General features: G+C 39.0%; 1 protein-coding gene across 2 annotated transcripts in view; it reads right to left on the reverse strand.

Annotated features, from left to right (window-relative positions):
• Window positions 1–25,065, reverse strand: part of MLLT3 (MLLT3 super elongation complex subunit) — a 281,107-nt gene that overhangs the window by 99,695 nt on the left and 156,347 nt on the right. For both annotated transcript variants that reach the window (XM_081803019.1, XM_081803021.1), the window contains exon 4: window positions 15,433–15,576. In XM_081803019.1, the coding sequence (XP_081659145.1) occupies window positions 15,433–15,576 (144 nt within the window). The remainder of the gene's footprint in view (window positions 1–15,432; window positions 15,577–25,065) is intronic.

Below are 25,065 nucleotides of genomic sequence, written 5' to 3' on the forward strand. Positions count from 1 at the left end.
GGAGGGTTGGGGTGGCTGGGTGATGGACACTAGGGAGGGTATGTACTATGGTGAATGTTGTGAATTGTGTAAGACTGATGAATCACAGACCTGTACCCCTGAAACAAATAATATATTATATGTAAAAAAAAGAAGAAGAAGAAGAAGATAGTAGGAAGGGAAAAATGAAGGGGAGGAAATCGGAGGAAGAGACAAACCATGAGAGACTATGGACTCTGAGAAACAAACTAAGGGTTCTAGAGGGTAGGGGGATGGGGGGATGGGTTGGCTTGGTTATGGGTATTAAGGAGGGCACGTAATGCATGGAGTACTGGGTGTTATACGCAAACAATGAATCGTGGAACACTACATCAAAAACTAATGATGTAGGGGCACCTGGGTGGCTCAGTCGTTAAGCATCTGCCTTCGGCTTGGGTCATGATCCCGGGGTCCTGGGATTGAGCCCCGCATCAGGCTCCCTGCTCTGTGGGAAGCCCGCTTCTCCCTCTCCCACTCCCCCTACTTGTGTTCCCTCTCTCACTGTGTCTCTCTCTGTCAAATAAATAAATAAAATATTAAAAAAAAAAAACACTAATGATGTAATATATGGTGACCAACATAATAAAATAAAATTAAAAAAAAGAAGAAGAAGAAAGTTTGGGTGGCAGGGGAGCAGATTCCTAACTATTATTTTCTCCATGCAAATTGGATTTCAGAAGCAAGAGAAATACAGAGAACTTTATGAAGCAAGACACAAAAGAATAAAGTCTGCCGCCGTCCATGAGCGAGCTGCTCCACCGCAGCCTGTCTTCAGGAAGGACACTACTGCTATAGTAACCCTAACGTAACTAAGAGAAGTGGCTCTGGGGACCTGTTTTAATTTCTTGCCTCTTTAATTGCATTATCAAAAGAAAACTAACATTACTCTGTATTACTGTAGAACAAATATGGAAGAACAGTGAACCGATACCCTGACTCAACTCTCCCTTGATCAATCATTTCAGTATTTGGTGCCTTAGAGTTTACTCATCTGCAAAACGGGGAGCTTGACCTATTACATCAAAGAATACCTTCAGCTATGAAAAACACATACATGGTTTCCTCGTTTGTAAATTACATTTACAAACGAGGAAACAGGCCAATAGAGATAACTGATTTGTCCAAAGTTACACAGCTACTTAGTGCCAGTGCCAATCTCTAAAAAAAAAAAAAAAAGGTCTATTTCATAACAGAGTCTGCCCTTTTAACTGTGGGGTATGTTCTCTTCACCAAAAGAGATCAGAATAGGTGTACAGAAAAATCAAGCAGTGAGAAAGCTACTACATCCTTCAATAATTCATACAGCTTTTATTATTACCTTCAAGACTGATTAACCAAGTACAGCATTTATCTTTGTGCCTGTGAGACATTCACACCCTGTTATTGCTCTGCAGTGTAGAGACACATACATCGTTTACCTCAATGCGTTTTCATTTAAGAAAAGCAAATCAGAAAAGATTTAACTACAACATGCTTTTTTAATTAAAAAGAAAAAAAAGAACTGAAGCCAAAATCGGGAGTATGTATATAAACCACAAAAATCCCTTCAGGCGAAGAATAAAAAAGAACAGGATTCAGATAAGATGATCCCAGGGGATAGTGTGGAGAGAGAGAGAGAGAGAGAGAGAGGGAAGCTTCAGAAACTTGACCCTGGAAGAGGGGCATGATGGACAAAAGAAACAAGTCCCTTCTTTATCACGAGGAGGAACAGAAATCTAAAAAGAAAAAATACAGAAGGAGCATAAGGGAAATAAGACTCCGTAAGAAAAAGTTTCCAGCCTTAGCCCTGGGACCTATCTGCAAAGCAGATAAAGTCCATCTTAAAACTGGAATAGAGTGGAAGGCATGCTTACTAATGGTGACTGTTACTAAGATCTAGGATTTCCCTGATCTGGAGTTCACTGATGCTCTCTTTACCAAAGCATTCAAAGGTCAAAACTACCTGAAAGGAAAATTCCACTTTCTTTAATTTTTAACTTTAAAAAAATAATATATCACTACCCATTGTGTGAAATTCCCAATAGCAAGGCCTATATTAAATTATTCAGCTAGTCTTCCAGTTTTGGTAGGTATGTTCTTTCAAAGAGTTAGCCTGGTCTCATAGCCACTGATATTTGAAAGCCCTGATTTAGCACATTGGTCTTATCAAAAGTCCTCTTGCTTCCTATGCTTAAACCAGACCTTTACAGAGATCTATGGATGTTGCACAATAGTGTCATAAACTAAACACACAAAGCAGGGTGGCAGAACAAGAGGCTAAGCTAAACCTTTGAAAGGACATGGCTACTAAAAACTGGAATATTCTTTTTTTTTTTAATTTAAATTCAAGTTGGTTAACATATAGCATATTATTAGTTAAAACTGGAATATTCCGATAGCAAAATTTCGATAAAGTCTTATTTATTATTTCCCCAGACACTCCTGTCCCAACTATCTCAGACAAGATAGTTTTAACATTAAAATCCACCTTTGTCTGGACCTATAAATAGTGCCATTCCTATAAATCGTGGTCCAGATGGTCCCTTGCACAAAGATGCTCGGCCTGTGGGATGAGGACAAGCTGAAATCCCACTATGCTATGCTAGCTATGCTACGTTCCTTGGGCTAAGGCTTCACGGGGCAGGGAGGGTGGGGATATTTATTTCTAATTTGCCCAAAGACACTACAGACATCAACCATATGGGTAGACTTGTCTCTATAACCCACCCAAATCTATCTCTTGAATCACCAAGAGTTATTGTTAAGACTGAAGTTTGTAAAGTTAACTGGATTTTTATTATATTCCATTTTTACTTTGACAGTAGTTGAAAGGACCAGTTTATCTTCTGGATAGGGCATCCTTATATTACTCAATCTTTCCATTAATGAAGGCTTTTTGTATTTAACCATTTCACACTACCACAGGGCCCCAGATGACCCGCTAAGGAGAGGGAAAGCAAGAATAACATTTATAAAGACACATTCCAAAATCTACACCTACAATTATTAAAATACAAAATTTTCCAGGGCGCCTGGGTGGCTCAGTTGGTTGGGCGACTGCCTTCGGCTCAGGTCATGATCCTGGAGTCCCAGGATCGAGTCCCACGTCGGGCTCCCTGCTCAGCGGGGAGTCTGCCTCTCTCTCTGACCCTCCCCCCTCTCATGCTCTCTATCTCATTCTCTCTCTCAAATAAATAAATAAAATCTTTAAAAAAAAAAAATACAAAATTTTCCAAATAACAGATCTAACATGGCCCATCCAATTACAAAAAAACACTAGACCACCATATTTCCATGAGAGTCATCAGAGACATAAAAAGAAAATAAAAACATAGAACACCTTACTGGTAACTTCTTAACAAACAACTGAAATCTCTACATCAATCCTCTGAGGTGTGAGGACGTTTTTGAACTAAAATAAAGTCATGCAGTTTAAAACAAGAAATTCATGTGTAATACATTAAGTGCAAATACAAACAACCTGTTGAGATCTCATCTACATGAGAAATACAATGGTGACAATTACTGGAGGGATTAAAATGATGTATTTTTTCTTCCTTCTGCTTTTCTAGAAAGTCTACATTTTTCTAAAGTTAGCACATATTTATTTTAAAAACAGGTAAAAAGTCAGATTCCTTCTTGGGGCTAAAACATGTTCTTTCCAGTGGAACACCATTATTATGTCAAAGTCTTGGAAGAGAAGTCTTTTATTTTCACCTTTCTAAGTAACAAAAACTATGATTTAAACCAAAGCATAATAAAAAACTACAGAAAAAAGAGGTCATTTCAATAAATAAAAGAATTACTTGCTGACTGGTTAACTAGGTTCCACGTTTTATTTAATAATTTCAAGTGGGAGGAGGGGATATTATGCTTATTTTAGATTTATACCAACCTAAAGCCCAAGGTAAATTAGCAGCAGATCCGAGAACTGAATTCGTGCCTTCAGATTTCAAATCAAACCTTCTTTCTATCACACCATGGCTGTGTCCCTTGTGGTGATAAAGGTTATTATATTAAACCACCTACCACTTATCCTTACTCCTCAAAAATGAAACACAAATAACTATTTCAAGAGTCTCAAACGTTTATTTTTTAAACAGATCCCACCACTGTCAGGTTTTTGTATAACTTATGGGACAACAAAAACTCAGCTAATAAAATAAAATAAAATGTTAATTAAAACTTCTCTTCTCTACCCCCCCATCGCAAAATTTATTTTTACTTAGTATTATAGAGTATGAGCCAAAAACAATACCCAGTGGGGACAGTCAAGGCAAACAGCTGTTCTCATAAGCAGTTCCTTTACTAGGATGCTAGAAGTTACGGTAATAGATTCAGGTATATTAGATCAATTTCGTAAGCAGCTTTAAAAACAAGTACATAATGAACTACACGAGCCCAGAAGAGAGGGAAAAACTGAATCAAAAGTTTTCAATTGTAATATCTGTGTATTTAAAAAGAGAAAGAATAGGGGAGTCTGGGTGGCTCAGTTGGTTAAGCGTCTGCCTTCAGTGCAGGTCACGATCCCAGGGTCCTGCGATCGAGTCCTGCATCGGGCTCCTTGCTCAACAGGGAGTCTGCTTCTCCCTCTCCCTCTGCTACTCTCTCCCTCTTTCTCCCTCTCTCTCTCTGTCAAATAAATAAAATCTTAATAAAATAAAATTAAAAGAGAAAGAATTGTTCATTTTTTAATTTGAAAATCTCCAAGATTTACATGGTTTCATTTTTTTTCTTTTCTATTCATTTCTTATTTTCTTGGCTTTTTGTGCACTGGGGGTGGGCATTAGGGGTAGGCTTACGTGTTGCTTTTCTTTCAAATATCACAGCATTTCCTTTCAAGACTAAATTAAGGCTCCCACATTTAGTCAGCTACACTGCAGCTCCTGGGAGGTCTGCAGAAAGAACCATGGCACGCCCTCCAATTCTGGGAGTTTAGACACACTCGACAGAATTTTTCCTAGTACACACTCAGGAACATCTATCTATTTTTCTTTTCCACTGAGCCTTTTTCAGTTTATGCAGTAAGCATATCTGAGCTGTGGACCTTGTGAAAAGTGTGCTCCACTTTTTTCCCTCCTTACTGAAAAGGTAAGTAGGTAATTAGGAAGGAAGGAACAAATGAAGGCACGCAGATTGTGTTAGACCACAGCTATTTTGGGGGGCATATTTTCAAAAGTCCCCAGTGTCCTGCCATCAACTTCTGTGACTCTGGGTGAAATTAAACCATAAAACCACTAAATATGCTGAGTGACATAACTTTCTACTATGACCATGCTTTCCCTAAAAATTTACGAGACCAATGTTACATTTGGAATGAAGCCTCACAACTCTGACATTCTATTTATCATTTATATGTATGTTCTACTTTCATGATTTAATTTTCCAGGCGTGGGGGGAAGGGGATATAGAAAAGAGAAAATAGCACATACAACAGAAAATTAACCGCAACTCTGACACACAACCAAATAAATGAGGCAGCCTGCTTGATCCTATATTTATTTAAATAAGTCACCTTTTACTGGTGCTGGTGAAAAACAGCAGCATCTTTTGAGGCAGGTAATTACAGGATGATATAGATCAGAAAATAACAAAAAGGCACACTTGTCCCAAAACAAATATCCAAAAATCGAATGAAGCTGTCCAGCAACAGCCACTAAAATAATCTTCCATGTATTATTTTCTTTGAGTCATTTTAAAAATAAGCAATCAGCTATCCATCCTCTGGGCACTACTGGGATGAGTTTGCCACAAAAACCACTTACATTTTTAGAAGCCCAAGTCTTGACAAATCAGTTCCTAAGAACATAATTTGTTACACACTGAAGAAAGCCTGAAAACACGGACCTTGGTTAAAGAGGCTTCCGTATCTTGTTGTAACCTTTCCAAATGCAAGTATGTGGGAAGAATACCCATAAATTTAAGTTGAAACTGAAACACTTAGAATATTTCCAATTTAAAATACATTAAAATGTGGTCTTTGAGAGGAAATGAAAATAGCTTTTAAACATATGAAAAGATGCTCATCATCATTCATAAGTGAAATCTGAGTTAAAAATTAGATATTTTTCACTCATCCGACGGGGGGGGGGGAAGAGTTTAATAAATCACCGTGTGGAGAAATAGGTACTCTCACACATTGTTGATGCAAGCACAGAGTAGTATAACCTCTTTGACAGGCAATTTGTATATGTCCATCAAAATTTAAATTCCACTTTGCCTCGGAGCCATGGTTTTACTCCTAGGAATTTCTCCTACAGATATACTCATCTTTGTGCACAAAGAACTATGTAAAAGGTTATTCACTACAGCTTTGTTGGTGGCCTGAAGGAAGACAGACTGCATGTCATTTTGTATTACGTGTGTATTTACCTATTTAAAAAAAAATGTAAACTTTGGGGGGGGTGGGGGGAGAATGTGATCTATACCGTTTAGAAATTAGAAGTGTTCTAAATTCCCCCACAAAAGGAAATACTAAATGGCCCTAGACAAAATTCATTCCAGAACCCTGCAATAAAATGCTATGTTCAGATGGCTTGCACAGCTGTATTAGTGAAAGCTCCTTATCATGAGATCCCTCTGGTCCTTTAATAACCAAAACCCCTTGGTGGGGGACTGCCATGGACTTGAATGCCACTTCACAATAAGCAGTGTTTCAAAAAGATCCCAATTTATTCCTTGCAAAAACATATCATATATAAATGTAACTGTCACTCTGAGAAGCAGGACTGCATTATGCTGCAGACTTAACACAGACTGTAAGCATGTTCCCCATGTCTTCTCCAGCAAAGTCTGCCAAATGGGCGTCTGAAATGTCCTATTGAAACAGGTGGTGTCTGAACAGAATTGGATTTCTGCCTATAGAAACCCTAGTTTTAACAACTGCTGTGGTTAGTTTTAATTTTCAGTCCTCAAAATTAACTGCTTGCCAGTGATTCAGAAATAGACTGAACAACATGTTTAGACTTTGGCCTGTTTAATTGAGGAAAGCAAGCAAGCAAGGGGAAAAAAAAAATCTACCAATCCTACCACCATTCCATAAAGAACAACAGAACCACAGCAGACCATTTGATTTCCAGGCCAAAAACAGGGGAGCAGCTATAACATAAACTTGATTCTCCAAAGATACTTGTCCCTTTTGTGCTTTCTTCATAGAAGCATAAGGATACGGCTACCATGCTGAACATACTACTTAGGAAATCTTGTAAGAAGCCTTATAGGATTTGCTAGAAATTTAGAATTAAGAACAATGATAAGAACTAATAATTTTTCTAATGAAAACTTACATCTTAAACGATATTCTGAACAGATCTTTGTTTCACATTACACAAGCAAAATACAAGCTGCCAGAATTAAACTCCTTGAAAAGAGATACCGTGGGCTAATATTCTTTAAATCCAACACAGGTCCACCAATGTGCTAGTCACACTAACTGGTGGTAAAGACGTCTTCCTGTGACTAAATCTAGAATAGCTTACACTACCCAGCACACCTTTTTCAGGGTACTTTAAATGCTCGACATACACATGGCTAAAGATCTGTTAATTTTCTAAACCAACAAAGGAAAAAGAACCAAGGGGCTGGGTCTCTGTTAAGTGTCACACACCATGTTTGGACATTCCCAATGAGGAAAACACAGTCTCACCCATTTCACGGATGACAAACTGAGATTCAAAGAGATGTCATTATTTTCTTCAGACAGAAGATGACAAAGATGAGCTTTTTACTTAAGTCTGCCTGATTTCGAAACTTTTCCAATGGTATCACACTCCCTCCCCACAGGAAATCCCAGAGAGCTGAGTTAGTAGAATGATGACTTTCAGCTATAGGATGTACACTATCTGCATCTTAACTTTGCCAACACCCAAAAGAAAAACTCATCCTCTTTCATTCAGTCAAATGTAATGGATGTCAAGCCCTTCAGCAATTTTTCAGTAGGACTGAATTCTAGCTACTAAGAAGGGGATCAAGTAAATAAAAACAAAATCATCTACTGTGATCATAAATCCTTAAAAAAAATCCTGACATCCTAAACAGCATTTTGAAAATCATTCAAAAAGGATTCATCAGTTCATTTATATAAAAACAAGTAGAAATATTCTCAGTGGAATTCAGAGGTACTCCTCAATGGGGTATATTTGGTTCTTTTGCTTAAAATCCAAGGACAAATGGACATATCAAGTTTTACCCTCAAAAGTTTATTGCTCACTGTCCTCTACCCTTCTACCAAACAAAAAATAAAATAAGATCTCAAAATAAAAAGCAGTCTCTTCTCAGGAGCTCTCAGATTGTTCTTTTCCATTTCCTGACCCCTACCTTCTGCCTTTTACTTAAGGCCTGACAGGGGCTAGATCCCAAACCAAATCTACGATTTCCCTAGCAGCTCCAATAAGGTCTCTCATTTAGAGGAAACTACCTTTAGGGTCTTGTAAATGAAATCATTCTGTATTCCAATTTTCTCAGAAAACAATGCTGAATTACAAATGTGTCCTTCCCTCAAAAGTTACTCTTTTTTCTTTTAAAGCAAAATATCCGAAATATATATTAGGGACTATTCAACAGAAGAACTTAGGGTACATTTCATTGAGACTATTTAGAAATGAGTTGCAACATTAAAAAAAAAAAAAAAGAGGAAGAAATCCAGTGGAAAAAATGTTATGGACCCAAAAAAAAAAAAAAAAAAAATTGTCATGTAGTTAGTGGCTTATAGGTTTTGAAAGTAGAAAAAAAATCTACAATTTTTCAAGATTCTTCTGGCAAAAAGCTCTTTGGAATCATTTTCTTTTAATGTTAAAAGCATTTTTCTAAGATGCTACTAGCTCTAAAAACAACCTTTCTGATCCCTTGAAAAGCCAAGTTCAACTTTTAATAGTGTTATGTACTTTCTGTTTAAAAGAAAAAATAAGGAGAAGGAACCATAGCCCAAACAGTAGGCTTACTCCACTCATGCCTGAAGCTATAATGATTTTGCACAGTACATACGTATGATAAGGACTGAATTTTTCCTGTAAAGGCAGAATATATACATCTACATCGCACATATAATGGTTAAGTGTAAGAAACACAGCACCCCTCTCTCACCCTAAAACCCAGGGAGGGGAAAAAATGTTTATCTGAAGAGACATAGTCATGAACAAGATTTCTAATAACAAACATCAGAACAAAAGCAACAAATTTACAATGACGTGGATGGAACTAGAGGGTATTATGCTAAGCGAAATAAGTCAATCAGAGAAAGATAATTATCATCTGATCTCACTGATATGAGAAATTTGAGAAACAAGACAGGATCATAGGGGAAGGGAGGGAAAAATGAAACAAGACAAAACCAGGAGTCCCTGGGGGGCTCAGTTGTTAAGCATCTGCCTTTGGCTCAGGTCATGATCCCAGGGTCCTGGGATCCAGCCCCGCATTGGGCTCCCTGATCAGCAGGGAGCCTGCTTCTCCCTCTCCCACTCCCCCTGCTTGTGTTCCTCTCTCTTGCTGTGTCTCTCTCTGTCAAATAAATAAATAAAATCTTAAAAAAAAAAAAAAAAGACAAAACCAGAGAGGGAGACAAACCATAAGAGACTCTTAATCTCAGGAAACAAACTGAGGGTTGCTGGAGTGGTAGGGGGTGGGAGGGATGGGGTGGCTGGGTGATGGACACTGGGGAGGGTATGTGCTATGGTGAGTGCTGTGAATTGTGTAAGACCAATGAATCACAGACGTGTACCCCTGAAACAAATAATACATTATATGTTAATTAAAAAAAAAAACACAAAGGCAACAAAAGCAAAAATAAACAAGTAGAACTATATCAAACTAAAAAGCTTCTGCAAAGCAAGGGAAATCAGCAACACAAAATGAAAAAGGCAACCTACAGAGGAAAGTATTTGCGAATCATCTAAGGGGTTAATATCCAAAATATATAAAGAATTCATACACCTCAATGGCAGAAACTACAGTCTGATTTCAAAATCTGCCTAAGAAGATACACAGATGGCCAAGAGGTAGATAAAAAGGTGCTTAACATTACTAATCATCAGGGAAATGCAAATCAAAATCACAGTGAGATATCACCTCACACTTGTTAGGCTATTATCAAAAAGATAAGAAATGATAAGTATTGGGGCGCCTGGGTGGCTCAGTTGGTTAAGCGACTGCCTTCGGCTCAGGTCATGATCCTGGAGTCCCGGGATCGAGTCCCGCATTGGACTCCCTGCTCGGTGGGGAGTCTGCTTCTCCCTCTGATCCTCCCCCTCTCATGCTCTCTGTCTCCCATTCTCTCTCTCAGATAAATAAATAAAAGATCTTTGAAAAAAAAAAAAAGAAAGAAATGATAAGTATTGGAGATGATGTGGAGAAAAAGGAACCCTTAATGCTCTGTTGGTGGGATTGTACAGCCACTATGGAAAACTAAATATATAGGTTTCTCAAAAAAATTAAAAAGAGAACTACCATAGGATCCAGCAATCCCGTGTGTGCATGTGTGTGTGTACAAAGGAAAATAAAAAACAGGATATTGAAAAGATATCTGTGCTTCTATGTCCACTGCAGCATTATTTACAATAGCCAAGATCTGGAAACAACCTAAGTGAATGGAGAAAATAATGGAATATTATTCAGCTATGAGAAAGGAGGACATCGTGCCATTTGTGACAACATGGATAAAACCTGAAAGCATTAAACTAAGTGAAAGTCAGACGGAGAAAGACAGATACTCTATGATATCACTTATATGTGGTATCTTAAAAAGCTGAACTCCTAGAAACAGAGACTAGAATGGTAGCTACCAGGTGCTGGAGGGTGGGGGAAAATGAGGAGATGCTGGTCAAACAGTACAAATGTTCACTTATAAGAAGAGTAAGTGGAATGCAATGGAAAGCAATTATATATGGCAATTATAATTAATATTATTGAATTGTGTATTTCAAAGTTACAAAGAGAGGGGCGCCTAGGTGGCTCAGATGGTTGAGCATCTGCCTTCGGCTCAGGTCATGATCCCAGAGTCCTGGGATCGAGTCCCGCATCGGGCTCCCTGCTCCTTGGGAGCCTGCTTCTCCCTCTGCCTCTCTCTCTCTCTCTCTGTCTCTCATGAATGAATAAATAAAATCTTTAAAAAATAATAAAATAAATAAACAAAGTTACAAAGAGAGTAGACCTTAAATGTTTTCACCAAAAAAGAAATGGTAATTATGTAACATGATGAAGAGGATAGCCAAAGCTATGGTGGTAATCATTCTGCAATATACAAATGTACAAAATCAATCCAATGTACATCTTAAACTTATACAATGGTATATGCATGTCAATTATGTTAATAAAGCTTAAAAAAAAGATTTCTCTTTTTTTTGTTTAAGATTTTATTTATTTGACAGAGAGAGACACAGCGAGAGAGGGAACACAAGCAGGGGGAGTGGGAGAGGGAGAAGCAGGCTTCTCGCCAAGCAGGGAGCCTGATGTGGGGCTCGATCCCAGGATCCTGGGATCATGACCTGAGCCGAAGGCAGACACTTAATGGCTGAGCCACCCAGGCGCCCCAAGAAAGATTTCTAATAAAATCAAAATGGCTGATAAGTTAGTAACACGATGACAGGCTGCATTAATATCAAGACAATGATAAATATTTACATACCAGGTAAAAACAATACAAGGTAGCCAAAAATCTAGGTAAGCCAAAAAAATGTTTATTAGTCTATAGATTCCCACATTTCCATAAAAGACTAATTTTCCCATACTAACTGGACAGAATCTATAGGATTACTATTATTTCTTTTTTTTTTTTTTTAAAGATTTTATTTATTCATAAGAGACAGAGAGAGAGAGAGGCAGAGGGAGAAGCAGGCTCCCCGCTGAGCAGGGAGCCCGATGCAGGACTCGATCCCAGGACCCTGGGATCATGACCTGAGGCGAAGGCAGATGCTTAACCATCTGAGCCACCCAGGCGCCTGGATTACTATTATTTCAAGCACATTTTTAAATTTTAATTTTACCCCAAAATTTACTGGTATCAGTCTCTTAAAGAATTTATGTTAAGTAACTGGTTTGCCTGAATATTTCACATTTCAACTTATTTTAGAGGTGTCAAGACACAATCTAAGTCTAACAGAAACAAATCTACAGGCTTCAAACAGCACTTCAAGAAATACAAAGAAGGAAAGTCAAGGAGGACAGTTCTGAGAGAAAGGCTGAGAAGAGGAAGACAGAACTCTACTAGAGACCTTATTGGGATGCAGCAGTGCACTCTGCTGCATTATCACTGACCTGTAACCTCTTCAGCTTGCAAGCAAGCCCTGAGTGCTCTGGGACTAAGTGGTGTTTCAAAAAGTTCTTGTATCGTATTTACTCTTTCCTACGACTCTTATCAGAACCCTGAGGTACTCAAGTTTCAGAATCCACAGGCTCCGATCACCCACCTAACGACATATCCGAGAGGAATAATGAGAAGCATAAAATGCCACCAACATAAAAAGAAAATAATAACAATCAGGATTTAAAACGGACCCACTCATTTTTTTGATCGAAGTATAGTTGACATACAATACCGTCCTAGTTTCAGGTGTACAACACAGTGATTCGACAGCTATACATATTATGAAATGCTCACCATGATAACTGTTGTCACCATCTGTCACCATACAAAGTCATTAGAAGCTTACTGACTAAATTCCCTATGCTATACTTTCCTCCTCGTGACTTATTTTTTTTTTTTTTAAAGATTTTATTTATTTATTTGAGAGAGAGAGTGAGAGAGAGAAAGAGCACAAGACGGGGGAGCGGGAGAGGGAGAAACACACTCCCCGCCGAGCAGGGAGCCCGATGCAGGACTCGATCCCGGGACTCCAGGATCATGACCTGAGCTGAAGGCAGTCGCTTAACCAACTGAGCCACCCAGGCGCCCGTGACTTATTTATTTTATAACTAGAAGTTTGTACCTCTTAATCCCCTTCACATTTTTCACCAGTCCCCTACCCTCCTCCCCTCTGGCAATCACCAGTTTGTTCTCTGTATTTGCAAGCCTGTTTCCGTTGGTTTTATTTTGTTTGTCTGTTTGACTTGTTTTTTTTCATTCCACATCTAAGTAAAATCATGGTATTTGTCTTTCTGTCTAACCTACTTCACTTAGCAGAATATCCACCTCCTGGGTCCATCCATGTTGTCATGAATGGCAAGATTTCATTCTTTCTTTATTGCTGAGTAATATCCCATTACATATATGTACCACTTCTTCCTTACCCACTCATCTATCAATGGACACAGAGAGTGTTTCTTGGCTAGTGTAAATAATGCTGCAATAAACGTAAGGGCGCATATATCTTTTCAAACTAGTGTTTTCATTTTCTTTGGGCAGATAACCAGGGATGGACCAGCTCATTTTTAAGGGCACAGCCACAGGTAAATAGCATCAACACTGTGTTCTTGGTAACTATAAAAAGAATAAAATAGGTTTTAAAAAAAAACACCACTTCCTTAATAAATACATAATAAATCTCTAACTTTAAAATGAGTTGTATTACAGGGGCACCTGGGTTAAGCGTCCGGCTCTTGATTTCAGCCCAGGTCATGACCTCAGGGTCCTGAGATCAAGCCCCATGTTGGGCTCCATGCTCAGTAGGGAATCTGCTTGATGATTCTCTCCCTCCCTCTCTCTCTGCCCGTCCGCCTACTCACGCTTGCTTGCACTGTCTCTTTCTAAAATAAATAAATAAATCTTAAAAAAAAAAGAAAAATGAGTTGTATTACAAAAGGCCATTTCTTCATGAAGACACATTTCCCCATAAAATACTATAAGTGGTGGTTTATTTCCAAACCTGGCCCAATACCTATTTAACCCATAATGTAGTGACATAGCAGAGTACTGAATGAAATGTGGTAAAGGGACTTACAATGCTTCAAATGCATATTATTAGTATTTCAGCTGAAAGGATAGGATCTTGGCAAAATAGGACTCCAAAAAATGGACTTCAGGAGTTCCACATAACCCAAAATGTTCACACAGCAGTACATATGGGTGATTTTCTTATGAGAGGGTCCACAGCTTCTCCAAGTGGTTGTCTCTAACCCCACAAAAAGGGGTTTCAATAAAGGGAAAACACTTCTGTGCTATACAAAACCAAACTCTTCCCTACATAGCCCTCAGATAGAGCTTATGAAAGAAATGAGGCATTTTGCAAAGTTATGATCCACATATGTTTACACATATGATAAGAGCATTGAGGCAAAGCTATCAAAAACCTTCCAGAAAAACTAAGTGAAGGAAATTCTAGAGTAAAGAATGCATTTCAACATTTTATGGGGTCAGAACTGCCCACATAAGATGACACAGGAAGTTCATCTGAAGTGGAAAGAGGATGATGGTCCAAATGGCACCCATTGTAGACTTCCATGAGTCAGTAGCATTTGCCTGCACAGCTGACTTAGCTGCAAGCAAACATTCCGTACATTTGTGTCTGCACAAAACCCCACTTAAAAATCGTTCCCCATCCTAGCCAAATCACACAGGCAAAACTTGGTTACCATGATCTTTAAAAAAAAAAAAAAAAAAAAAATCCGGGGTGCCTAGGTGGCTCAGTCAGTTAAGCATCTGCCTTTGGCTCAGGTCATGGTCTCAGGGTCCTGGGATGGAGTCCCGCATTGGGCTCCCTGCTCAGCGGGGAGTCTGCTTCTCTCCCTCTCCCTCTGCACCACCCCTGCCCATGTTTACTCTCTCGCTCTCTCTTTCTCTCTCAAATAAATAAATAAAATCTTTAAAAAAAAAATGAGGGGCGCCAGGTGGCTCAGTCATTAAGTGTCTGCCTTCGGCTCAGGTCATGATCCCAGGGTCCTGGGATCGAGCCCCGCATCGGGCTCCCTGCTCAGTGGGGAGCCTACTTCTCCCTCTCCCACTCCCCCTGCTTGTGTTCCCTCTCTCGCTGTCTCTCTGTCAAATAAATAAATAAAACATTAAAAAAAAAAAAAATGAAAGAAAACCCATCTTTTACCTACACACAATTCAAATAAACAAAAATGTGTATTTAAATAACCCAAGCCTGTCACATGAATTACTATACTTTTTCTATTAATTTTTCCCAAGAAAATCTGGACAACAACCTCTTTTTATATAATTTTAAACAGGACTTTCAACTTCACCGAAAAGTTTCTATAAACTGATATGACAAAGTTCAGACATTGTTCTTTGCTTAACTGAGGAAAGTTTATTGTTTTTGGCTTTTTGTTAAAATAGATTTGAGCTGCACAGACTATCAAGCTATTCCAACCAACAGCATAATTTCAGATTCATACCTACGTAAAATATTCATGTTTGCTTACCTCTTCATCCCAAACCAGGAGTCCACAGCTAAGTCATTAAGGTCCTTCCTCTCTCTTACCTCTCTCAAAACATTAGTACACTTCTTAACACACTAGCAACTAGTTTTTGAAGTGAAGGCTTTTCACAAGGCAGTGCCCACTTACCCCTCCTGCCTTCAGCAACTTTCTTCTAAACTCCTCTGTGGGGTTGTTGAAAGTTAGCTTTTCACAGCGGAGGTGATTCACTGGTGGATGGCCTTCAAGATGCAGGAATAAGTCATAATCAAAGCGGACTTTCTTAGGTTCTTCCTAGAGATTAAAAAAAATTTTAAGAAAGAAAAGAGAGAGTTAAGCATATACAAATTTTGAAAGCAAAGTTTTATTCTTCAGAAGGAACAGAAAAGACCCAGGTAACCAACAGCTATTGTGTCAAAGTACTGGACAAAGAAAATTCTCATGGGATTATCTACAAAGCAAAAGGCAAATACCTAATGAATCGGTCTCTTGTTTTCCGAGAGAATAAACTCATCATTTTTCCTGTAATATCTCAAGTGGTGTAACACCACCAACACAACCTCCCAACTAGAAACCTAAGATACCCCTGAAGCCACTTCCTCCCTTTCCCACACCACCCTCTCCACCCATCAGCAACAACTGCCATTTTCTCTCCTAAATATTTCTCGAACAGACCCTCTAACCCATAACTCTTATTCACTGCCCAAACTATAATAAGCTCCTTTCTCTAGTAGGTCCTTCCTACTTCAGGACAGATTTATCTTCAATTCCTCCTTCATTTAGGCCTCACAATTATCCATATGAAACAAAAATCTAGCCATTTCACAGCTTGATTAAAACTTCAAAAGCTGGGGCACCTGCGTGGCTCAGTTGGTTGGGCAACTGCCTTTGGCTCGGGTCGTGATCCTGGGGTCCTGGGATCGAGTCCTGCATCGGGCTCCCCCTGCATCTCCCTCTGCCTCTGCCTGCCACTCCCTCTGCTTGTGTGTGTGCACGCACGCTCTCTCTCTCTCTCTCTCTGTCAAATAAATAAAATCTTTAAAAACAAAATAAAACAAAACTTCAAAAGCTGCCAACTGCCACTAGGATAAAAATCAAAGTTCACTTGAATGCCTCATAAGGGCTTTCAGAACTTGGCTCTCGGCTCTTCATCCCACCACACTGCGTCCACCCATCTCCTGGTCCAGCAACACATGCTGTTGGGTGTTCCCAGCATTTCCTATGTTCTAGGCTAACTCTGGGATTCACCTTTGCTTTGTGTTACCACCCTCATTGCCCGCCTCCATTCCTCCACCTTTGTGTCATCTGGGTAACTTCTACTCCTCCTCCTCCATTCAGGTTTCACTTTGGAGACGGATTCCTAGAACCCACTCCCAATTTCCCACTGCCTCTCCTCTGCTCTGAGTGCATCTCTCTCCTCGTTGCCACATCTTAGGGTAACCATCCTATCCTGTCTCTTTATCCTGCTTAATCATAAGATTCTTGAAAGTAGGAGCAATGGTTGAATCATCCTTGCACCCCTGGCAACTAGTTTAGCACGGGTGCATAGCAGAAATGCAATAAATATCTATGAAATGAACCAGGAGGATGAAATAGCATCAGATTCACGAGAACACAACCATCAGAATTTCATGATACTCAAGTTCTACTCTCGAGCCATTATTTTAGTTAGCTAAACACTTAAACCTCTCTACACAGGGATTCTTAAGCATTCCAGGTGCAATGAAGACTGAGGATAATGACAATAACTAATATGAATGTTAACAGTGATCTCATTTAATTCTCATAGCTCGCCTCTAGGTCACCTGTGAGCCCTGTTCTGCAGGTATGGAAATTAAAGGACTGGAATTTGTTATATTACTTTATATAAAAATGTCTTTTGTGTTACAAATATTAACCATCCCTGTGAAGTGTTATCATTTTTTTTCATTTGTCATTAGCTTTGCCATTTTGTTTATTTTTAATAGCTTTATTGAGAAATAATTCACAAGCCATAAAATCCACGCTTTAAAATATACGATTTAGTGGTTTTCAGTATACTCACAGAAGTATGAAACCATCACCACCATCTAATTTTAGAACATTCTCATCATTCCAGAAATAAAACTCAAATACATTAGTAGTCATTTCCCATCCCCCCCAGATCCTGCATCACCTTGTACCACTAATCTATTTCTGTTTCTCTAGAGTTGCCTGTTCTGCGGACTTGGCATTTCATACAAATATATGAACATACATAAAATACATACATGATATGTAATCCTTTGTGACTGTCTTCTTTCATTTGGCATGATTTTCCAGGGGTCATACATGCTGTAATGTGTCAGTAGTTCCTTTTTTACGGTTGAATAATATTCCATTGTATGGGTATCCCAGTATTTGTTTATCCACTTGTTGGATAGACATGTGTATTTTTTTCTTTTTTTTTTTTTTTTTAAGATTTTATTTATTTATCAGAGAGAGAGAGAGAGAGAGACAGAGGCAGGCAGAGGGGGAAGCAGGCTCCTTGCTGAGCAAGGAGCCCGATGTGGGACTCGATCCCAGGACCCTGGGATCATGACCTGAGCCGAAGGCAGAGGCTTAACCGACTGAGCCACCCAGGCGTCCCTGTATTTTTTCTTTTTAGCCACTGTGAATAGTGCTGGTATGAACATTTGTGTACAAGTTTTTATGTAGATGTGTATTTTCATTTCTCTGGGGTAAACACCTAAGGGTAGAATTTCTGGGTCCTGCCGTAACTCCATGTTTAACATTTTTACAAACTGCATTACTATTTTCCACAGTGGCTGCACCATTTTAAAATCTCAATAGCAATGTATGAGGTATATATGTTTTTTAATATATAACATATTCAAATTTTACATAGATAAAGAAATGTTTTTCTTAAAAAAAATTTGTGGGGCACCTGGGTGGCTCAGATGGCTAAGTGTCTGACTCTTGATTTCGGCTCAGCTCATGATCTCAGGGCCGTGAGCTGGAGCCCCACGACACGCTCTGCGCTGGGTATGGAGCTTGCTTGGGATTCTCTCTCTCCCTCTGCCCATCCCTCCCCAGTTCACTCTAAAAAAAATTTTCTTTATTTAAAGATTTTATGTATTTATTTATGAGAGAGAGAGTGTGTGCACAAGCAGGGGGGGCGGCAGGCAGAGGGAGAAGCAGGCTCCCCGCAGAGCAGGGAGCCCGATGCGGGGCTCGATCCCAGGACCCTGGGGTCATGACCTGAGCCGAAGGCAGACGCTTAACCAACTGAGCCACCCAGGCATCCCTAAAAAATTTTTCTTTATTTAAAAAAAACAATTTGTTATATTACTATTGTGATGAAACAAAGTGATTTGAATCTACTTCTTTTGACTCAAAAGTCTTAGCACCTGAAACTGTCAAAATGTAGGCATCTCCTGCTACAAATTTACAGCTTCCACCTCCTCATCCACACTTTCCCAAATCAGTCTCCAATCATTCGCTCACTAGCAAGCAGGCCTGAAATCTGCTCCTTCCCTCTTTCATCGGGATAACCTTTCTCCCCTGGTTTTCCTCACACTTAACTGGCATTCCTTCCTAGTCTTCTTTCCTGACCCTTAGGCGTCCTTTAACTTTAGGCAAAGTTCCCCAAGGAGCGGACACCCATTCACAGGGGGTCACTTCTACCTACAGGACAATGACTCCCCTATCTATACCTCCAGCCCAGCTCCCACCTGATGGCCAGATGTACGTGTTCCACAGTCTGCCCACATCTCCACTAAGTTGACCCATGGCAACAGCAAAGTCATGGATTATCTTAACCTGAGTTTATCTTCATCTGTCCTTTCTCCTATCCTCTGTATCTTGGCAAGCAGAAATCCTAACTTCTTATCAAAGTTAAAATACAGAAAAACCATCCCCAGCTCTTCCTCCTCCTTCGCTCACCGCACTCAAATAGTCTCCCAGTTCTACTTAGAATCCCCCCTTAGGAACTCTCAAATTCAGCCCCTTTGTCCAGTCGCCATACCCTTGCCTTAGCTTAGACCTTCATCACTCCTCACCTGGTCATCTCCTCTATTTTTGAACCCACCCCATTCTACCTCCCACAGTGACAAGACAGTGATTTTCCCAACAGAAAAATCAGATTACATCTTTTCATTGATATAAATGCCTTTAATGACTCATCATTTTCCACAGGATAAAATCCCACTTCCTTGGAATAACCATCTTAGTCCTTTAATACCTTCCCTGCATTTCCTTTGTTCTCTCACGACACCCTGTGCTTCCATAATTGTGAAGCACTTGCAGTTCCCAATACTTCACATTATCTCATTCATTTTGCCTTTCACATGTACTGCTCCCCACGCCTACACTGTCTTCCCTCCCAACACACCTCTCCTCCCTTGCTTGCTTAATGCACTCATTATTCACAACACAGCTAAAGCATGAAATCCACTGGAAAGTCTTCCTAATATTTCCAATCCAATCTGTATTAGACATCCCTCTTACAGCGTTCCTTTATTAATGTAATTATCACATTGAATTATGATCATTTTTTTACTTACCTGCCTCTCCTCTAAATTGTAAAACAGTCAACACACCTTAGAATTTAATTAAAAACATAAGAAGGGCTGCTTTCTGCCTTATAATTGGGTCTATAAATTTGTAAAGCCTTTGGGGAAGACAATTTGGCAGTATCTATCAGCATGCTAACCCAGTAATTCTAAGAATCTCTTCCACAAAAATATTCAAATATGTGTGCAAAGATATAGATGATAAAATGTTCGTGGTAGCATTGTTTGTAATGGTAAAAAAAAAAATTGAAATGATCTTCAAGTGAGTATATCATACCATTGAATACCACACAGATGTTTAAAAATACAGATTTGGAAATACTGCCAAGTGGATTAAAGGTAACTCACAGAAAATATTAAAGTATGATATATTATGCCCCTGCCAATCTCTACTCAACATAGATTTTATCTGGGCAAATGCATGGGGTAATCGGGAAAAGCTGTACCAAGGGGTTAATAATGATTAAACGGAGTCAAAAGACATACTCCTGCAGGGGTGCCTGGGTGGCTCAGTCAGTTAAGTGTCTGCCTTTGGCTCAGGTCATGATCTCAGGAGTCCTGGGATTGAGCCCTGTGTCTGGCTCTGTGCTCAGCAGGGAGTCGGCTTCCCCTCTCACTCACTCTCTGTGTGCGCTCTCTCTCTCTCTCCCCCAAATGGATAAATAAGATCTTTAAAATATATATATATATACATATATTCCTGCAAATGTTTTTAAAGATAAAAATATATTGATGAGTATAAATCATTACCAGCAGAAAAAGAATGAATAATAATATCACTTCACAACACTTAAATACAAAAAAAAACAATCACTTTTCCATGAAACTAAGGGTAAGAACCACAGAGAGTGACTATCTTTCTATGAATCCTGAGTGCAATTTTCTTTTAAAGTTTTGTGTGTGTGTGGTTTTTTGTTTGTTTTTTGAGTAAGGAAAAAGTACTCACAAACCTTGCGTTCTAGCCAACTGATCTCTTTCCTGGAGAGCAGACTTCAATATTATGTCAATCTATGCTCCTCAGGAAAGATTCTTCTCAAATTGCAAACAAGAAACTATGCATTTATTCTATATATAAAGCTAATACATTTCCTCGTAGAGGTGGAAATCTGGTTTTGGCAATATCAAATTGTCCCTCTCATTCTGCTTCAGTCCTTGACATTTACTCAGGTACCTTCTCTGAGGACAGAATGAAAGAGAGAAGCAGGGGATCCTTTAAACCTAAAATGCTACAGTCAATTATGTTTTAGTGTGCCTACTGGTTTAAAGTTTCTGCAACACTCATAATTCTCATAGACAAGCTTGTTTTGTTGAACACAAATGCAAAATAAGATAGAATAAACATACACGAACTCAAAAGCAGCACTGACAGACACTCCACCTCCCGCTCTGGAGCAATGACTCTGACCTCTCAAATAAATGAGTAAAATTGAAGACAGGCTTATTAGAAGCAGGGAAAGGAAAAGATGGAGATGGACCCGAGGACAGGATGATATCATCCTTAATATGCAGTAGTAGGACTCTCCCAAGATCACACGGAAGTCTTTTTGCAGCTTTCACCTCCTCTAAAAACTCTGAACAATATTTTTCATAAACCATTATTGTAATGGATGTTTGTTCTTCAAGACTGAGTTGAATCAACTCCGGGGATGAATAAAATGATAAAAACTCAAAAGAAATAAAATGTACATTCTGGAGGAATAGCCCAGACTCCTAAATTTTTACCCACAAATCATTTCAGTAGGAAGAGAAAAGAGAAATATATCCAGCTCAGAGAATACAGCAAAACTTTGGTTTGTTTAAAAAAAAAATTCCAAGATAAATGAAAAGAGATGACAAAGCAACAATTTCTAACTAAAAAATTAATAACATACAGAAAAGAACTTTAAATACCACACCCATGTATCTTCCGCTGAGAGTAAACAGATGTTAACACTTCACTGTGTTTACCTTTGCTTCAAAGGATACAATTTTTTTTTTTAAGATTTTATTTATTTATTTGAGACAGCAAGCGAGAGAGAAAGTACAAGCAGGGGGAGGGGCAGAGGGAGAGGGAGAAGCAGACTCCCTGCTGAGGATCCGATGGGGGACTCGATCTCATGACCCTGGGATCATGACCTGAGCGGAAGGCAGACACTTAACTGACTGAGCCACTCAGGCACCCCAAAGGATACAATTTTATAAATATAAGCTGCTCTATGGATCCTCCCAGGAACCAATGCTACTTAGTTCCCGTGCTATCAGTTCAATTCACACTCTTGAGCTACGTATGTGTATTTCTAGAACATTATTTATTCTCAGCTTCAGTGGCTTATAAAAACATACATAAATGGTATCATAACCATATACTTCCGTAACTTTTAAGTTGTCATTCTTGTTTTTGAGACTTATCCATGTTGTTACATTAATTGCTGTATAGCATTCCGTGTATTCCTAACCCACCATTTAGTGATCCACATCTCTACATAGGACCAATTAGGTGTATCTCACTTTTCCATATTACAAACAGTGAAATATAGATGTCTCATTGTGTACCTATAAAAATAGCAATTATTAACTATAAAATCTTAAAGACAATTTAAAACTAGAAAATTGAAATAAACTCATATGGATGCTAAACAGAAAATCTATTTAATGGTGTTCAACTCAAGGGTCTATTTCATAATGGCCCCAAAGGAATTACTGCTTTCCATCTCATGTGCCTCTTTCTTCCTTCATTTTTTTTTTTTTAAAGATTTTATTTATTTATGTCAGAGAGAGAGAGAGAGCACAAGCAGGCGGAGCAGCAGGCAGAGGGAGAAGCAGGCTCCCCGCCGAGCAGGGAGCCCGATGCGGGGCTCGATCCCAGGACCCTGAGATCATGACCTGAGCCGAAGGCATACGCTTAACCAACTGAGTCACCCAGGCGTCCCCTCCCTTCATTTTTTTAATAAACTACAATTCTTCACAAAATGAGTCAAGAAGATGAGTCATAAGAATGACTACCCAAAGTGCCGAGAAGACTGAACCTGTGTGTGTGTGTGTGTGTGTGCACATGTGTGTGGTGTGCAGAGAGATTCCGGTTATTTCTGTAAATAAGGGAATTGAGTAATTCAGAAAATAATTTTTTCTATTGAACAGACAGCCTGTAAAATTGACCAGAAAAGGTAAAAACAAAGGAGAGAAGATACCTCACTACCGCATTATTTCCAAACTGAAGCCAGTGCAATGTTAAATTGACTTAAGGAGATAGGAACAGAATGCTACAGCCATTATGATCCTCCCACAAGAGATCATAACTGTCTAGCCCCTCATTTCTTTGGAACAACACCTTTTCTGGCTTGAAAGCCTAGACTCTTCCTATGGGCAGCCCAATGCCTAGATGAAATAAAACACTGGATGAGTGACAAGAGGGAAGAAAAGCACCACATGATCTTTATTAATTAAACTTCTAGAATTATTGAGGGTGGCTCAGTAAGTTAAGTGTCTGCCTTCGGCTCAAGTCATGACCCCAGGGCCCTGGGATCAAGCCCTGCATCAGGCTCCCTGTTCAGCAGGGAGCCTGCTTCTCCCTCTCTCTCCCTCTGTCTGCAGCTCCCCCTGCTTGTGCTCTTTCCCCCTCCCTGTCAAATAAATAAAATTTTTTAAAAAAATAGTAAACTTCTAGAATACTGAAAACAGGTATGGGTGGAGATACAGGCTCTCGCTCCTTCCCATAAACACAACCACTTTAATTGAAAATCAATACTTTAAAAAAATGGGCAAAAGATTTAAAGGGTCGGGCGCCTGGGTGGCTCAGTCGTTAAGCGTCTGCCTTCGGCTCAGGTCATGATCCCAGGATCCTGGGATCAAGCCCCACATCGGACTTCCTGCTCTGCGGGAAGCCTGCTTCTCCCTCTCCCACTCCCCCTGCTTGTGTTCCCTCTCTCACTGTGTCTCTCTCTGTCAAATAAATAAATAAAATCTTTAAAAAAAAAAAAAAGATTTAAAGGGTCATTTCTCCAAAGAAAATAAACAAATGGACAATAAGCATATGAAAAGATGTTCAAAATCATAAGTCATCAGGCAAATACATACCAAAGCCATTTCACATGCACCATGATAATTATAATTTTAAAAAAGGAAAATGACAAGTGTTTTCCAGGATGTGGAGAAACTGGATCCTTCCCACCACTGCTGATGGGAATGTGTAATAGTGCAGTCATTTTGGAAAACAGTTGACAGTTCTTCAAAAAGTTAAACATAGAGTTACCATATGATCCAACCACTCCACTTAGGTATATACCCAGGAGATTTGAAAACATACATCCACACAAAAACTTGTATATGAATATTCACAACAGCATGATTTACAGTAGGCAAAGGTGGAAAAAAGTCAAATTTCCAGCAAAATATGAATTAATAAACAGAATGTGGTATATTCATACAACAGGGTTTTATTCAGTTATTAAAAAAAATACTAAGGATATCAATGCATCCTATAATGTGGGTAAACCTTAAAGACATACTAAGTGAAAGAAGCCAGGCACAAATGGTCACACATTTATATGAAATCACCAGAATAGGAAATTACATCAAGAAAGGAAGTAGATTAATCATTGCCAGGGGCTGGAGGAGGGAAGAATGAGTGACTGCCCTAGGTACAGGGTTTCACTACGGGGTGGTGAAAATCCTAAGAAAGTCATAGAATTAGATAGTGGTGATGTCTGCACAATATACTAAAACCTGAAGACTTGCACACTTTAAAAAAAAATGAATTTTATGATATGCAAATTATATCTCAAATTTTCACATAAAAAAAGCTAAAAGCTGGTTTTAGGGAAATCCAAATTGATATGAGAAAAAATAAATCAATACATCAATGTGAAGTCATATCACATGAGCAGACATAACGCATCTCAACAAATTCTGATTTGATAAAAAACGTGAACATTTCAGTATTATTACTGAGAAAAGTAATCATTAGCATTTACCAAGTGCTTACTTATACATGAAGCATTATTCTAAATATTCTACACAAACATACTGCATCTAATCTTCATAGCCCCCTTATGAGGTAGATACTCTTATCCTATCCCCATTTTATAAATAAGAAAAGTGAACCCCACAGAGGTTGAGCAATTTGTAATATTATATAGTCTGTGTGTTTTGCTACATATATACTTTTAAATCCAGTAAAATCTATATGTCAAGCTGATATAATTGTGTATGTATGCCATGTGTGTGTGGCAGCCGAAGATAAATGAGAGATTATTCTTTGCAAGTGTCTAAAATC

The sequence above is a fragment of the Leptonychotes weddellii genome, chromosome 14 (assembly GCF_054177405.1).
Source record: "Leptonychotes weddellii isolate Sample4059 chromosome 14, ASM5417740v2, whole genome shotgun sequence".
NCBI lineage: Eukaryota > Metazoa > Chordata > Mammalia > Carnivora > Phocidae > Leptonychotes > Leptonychotes weddellii.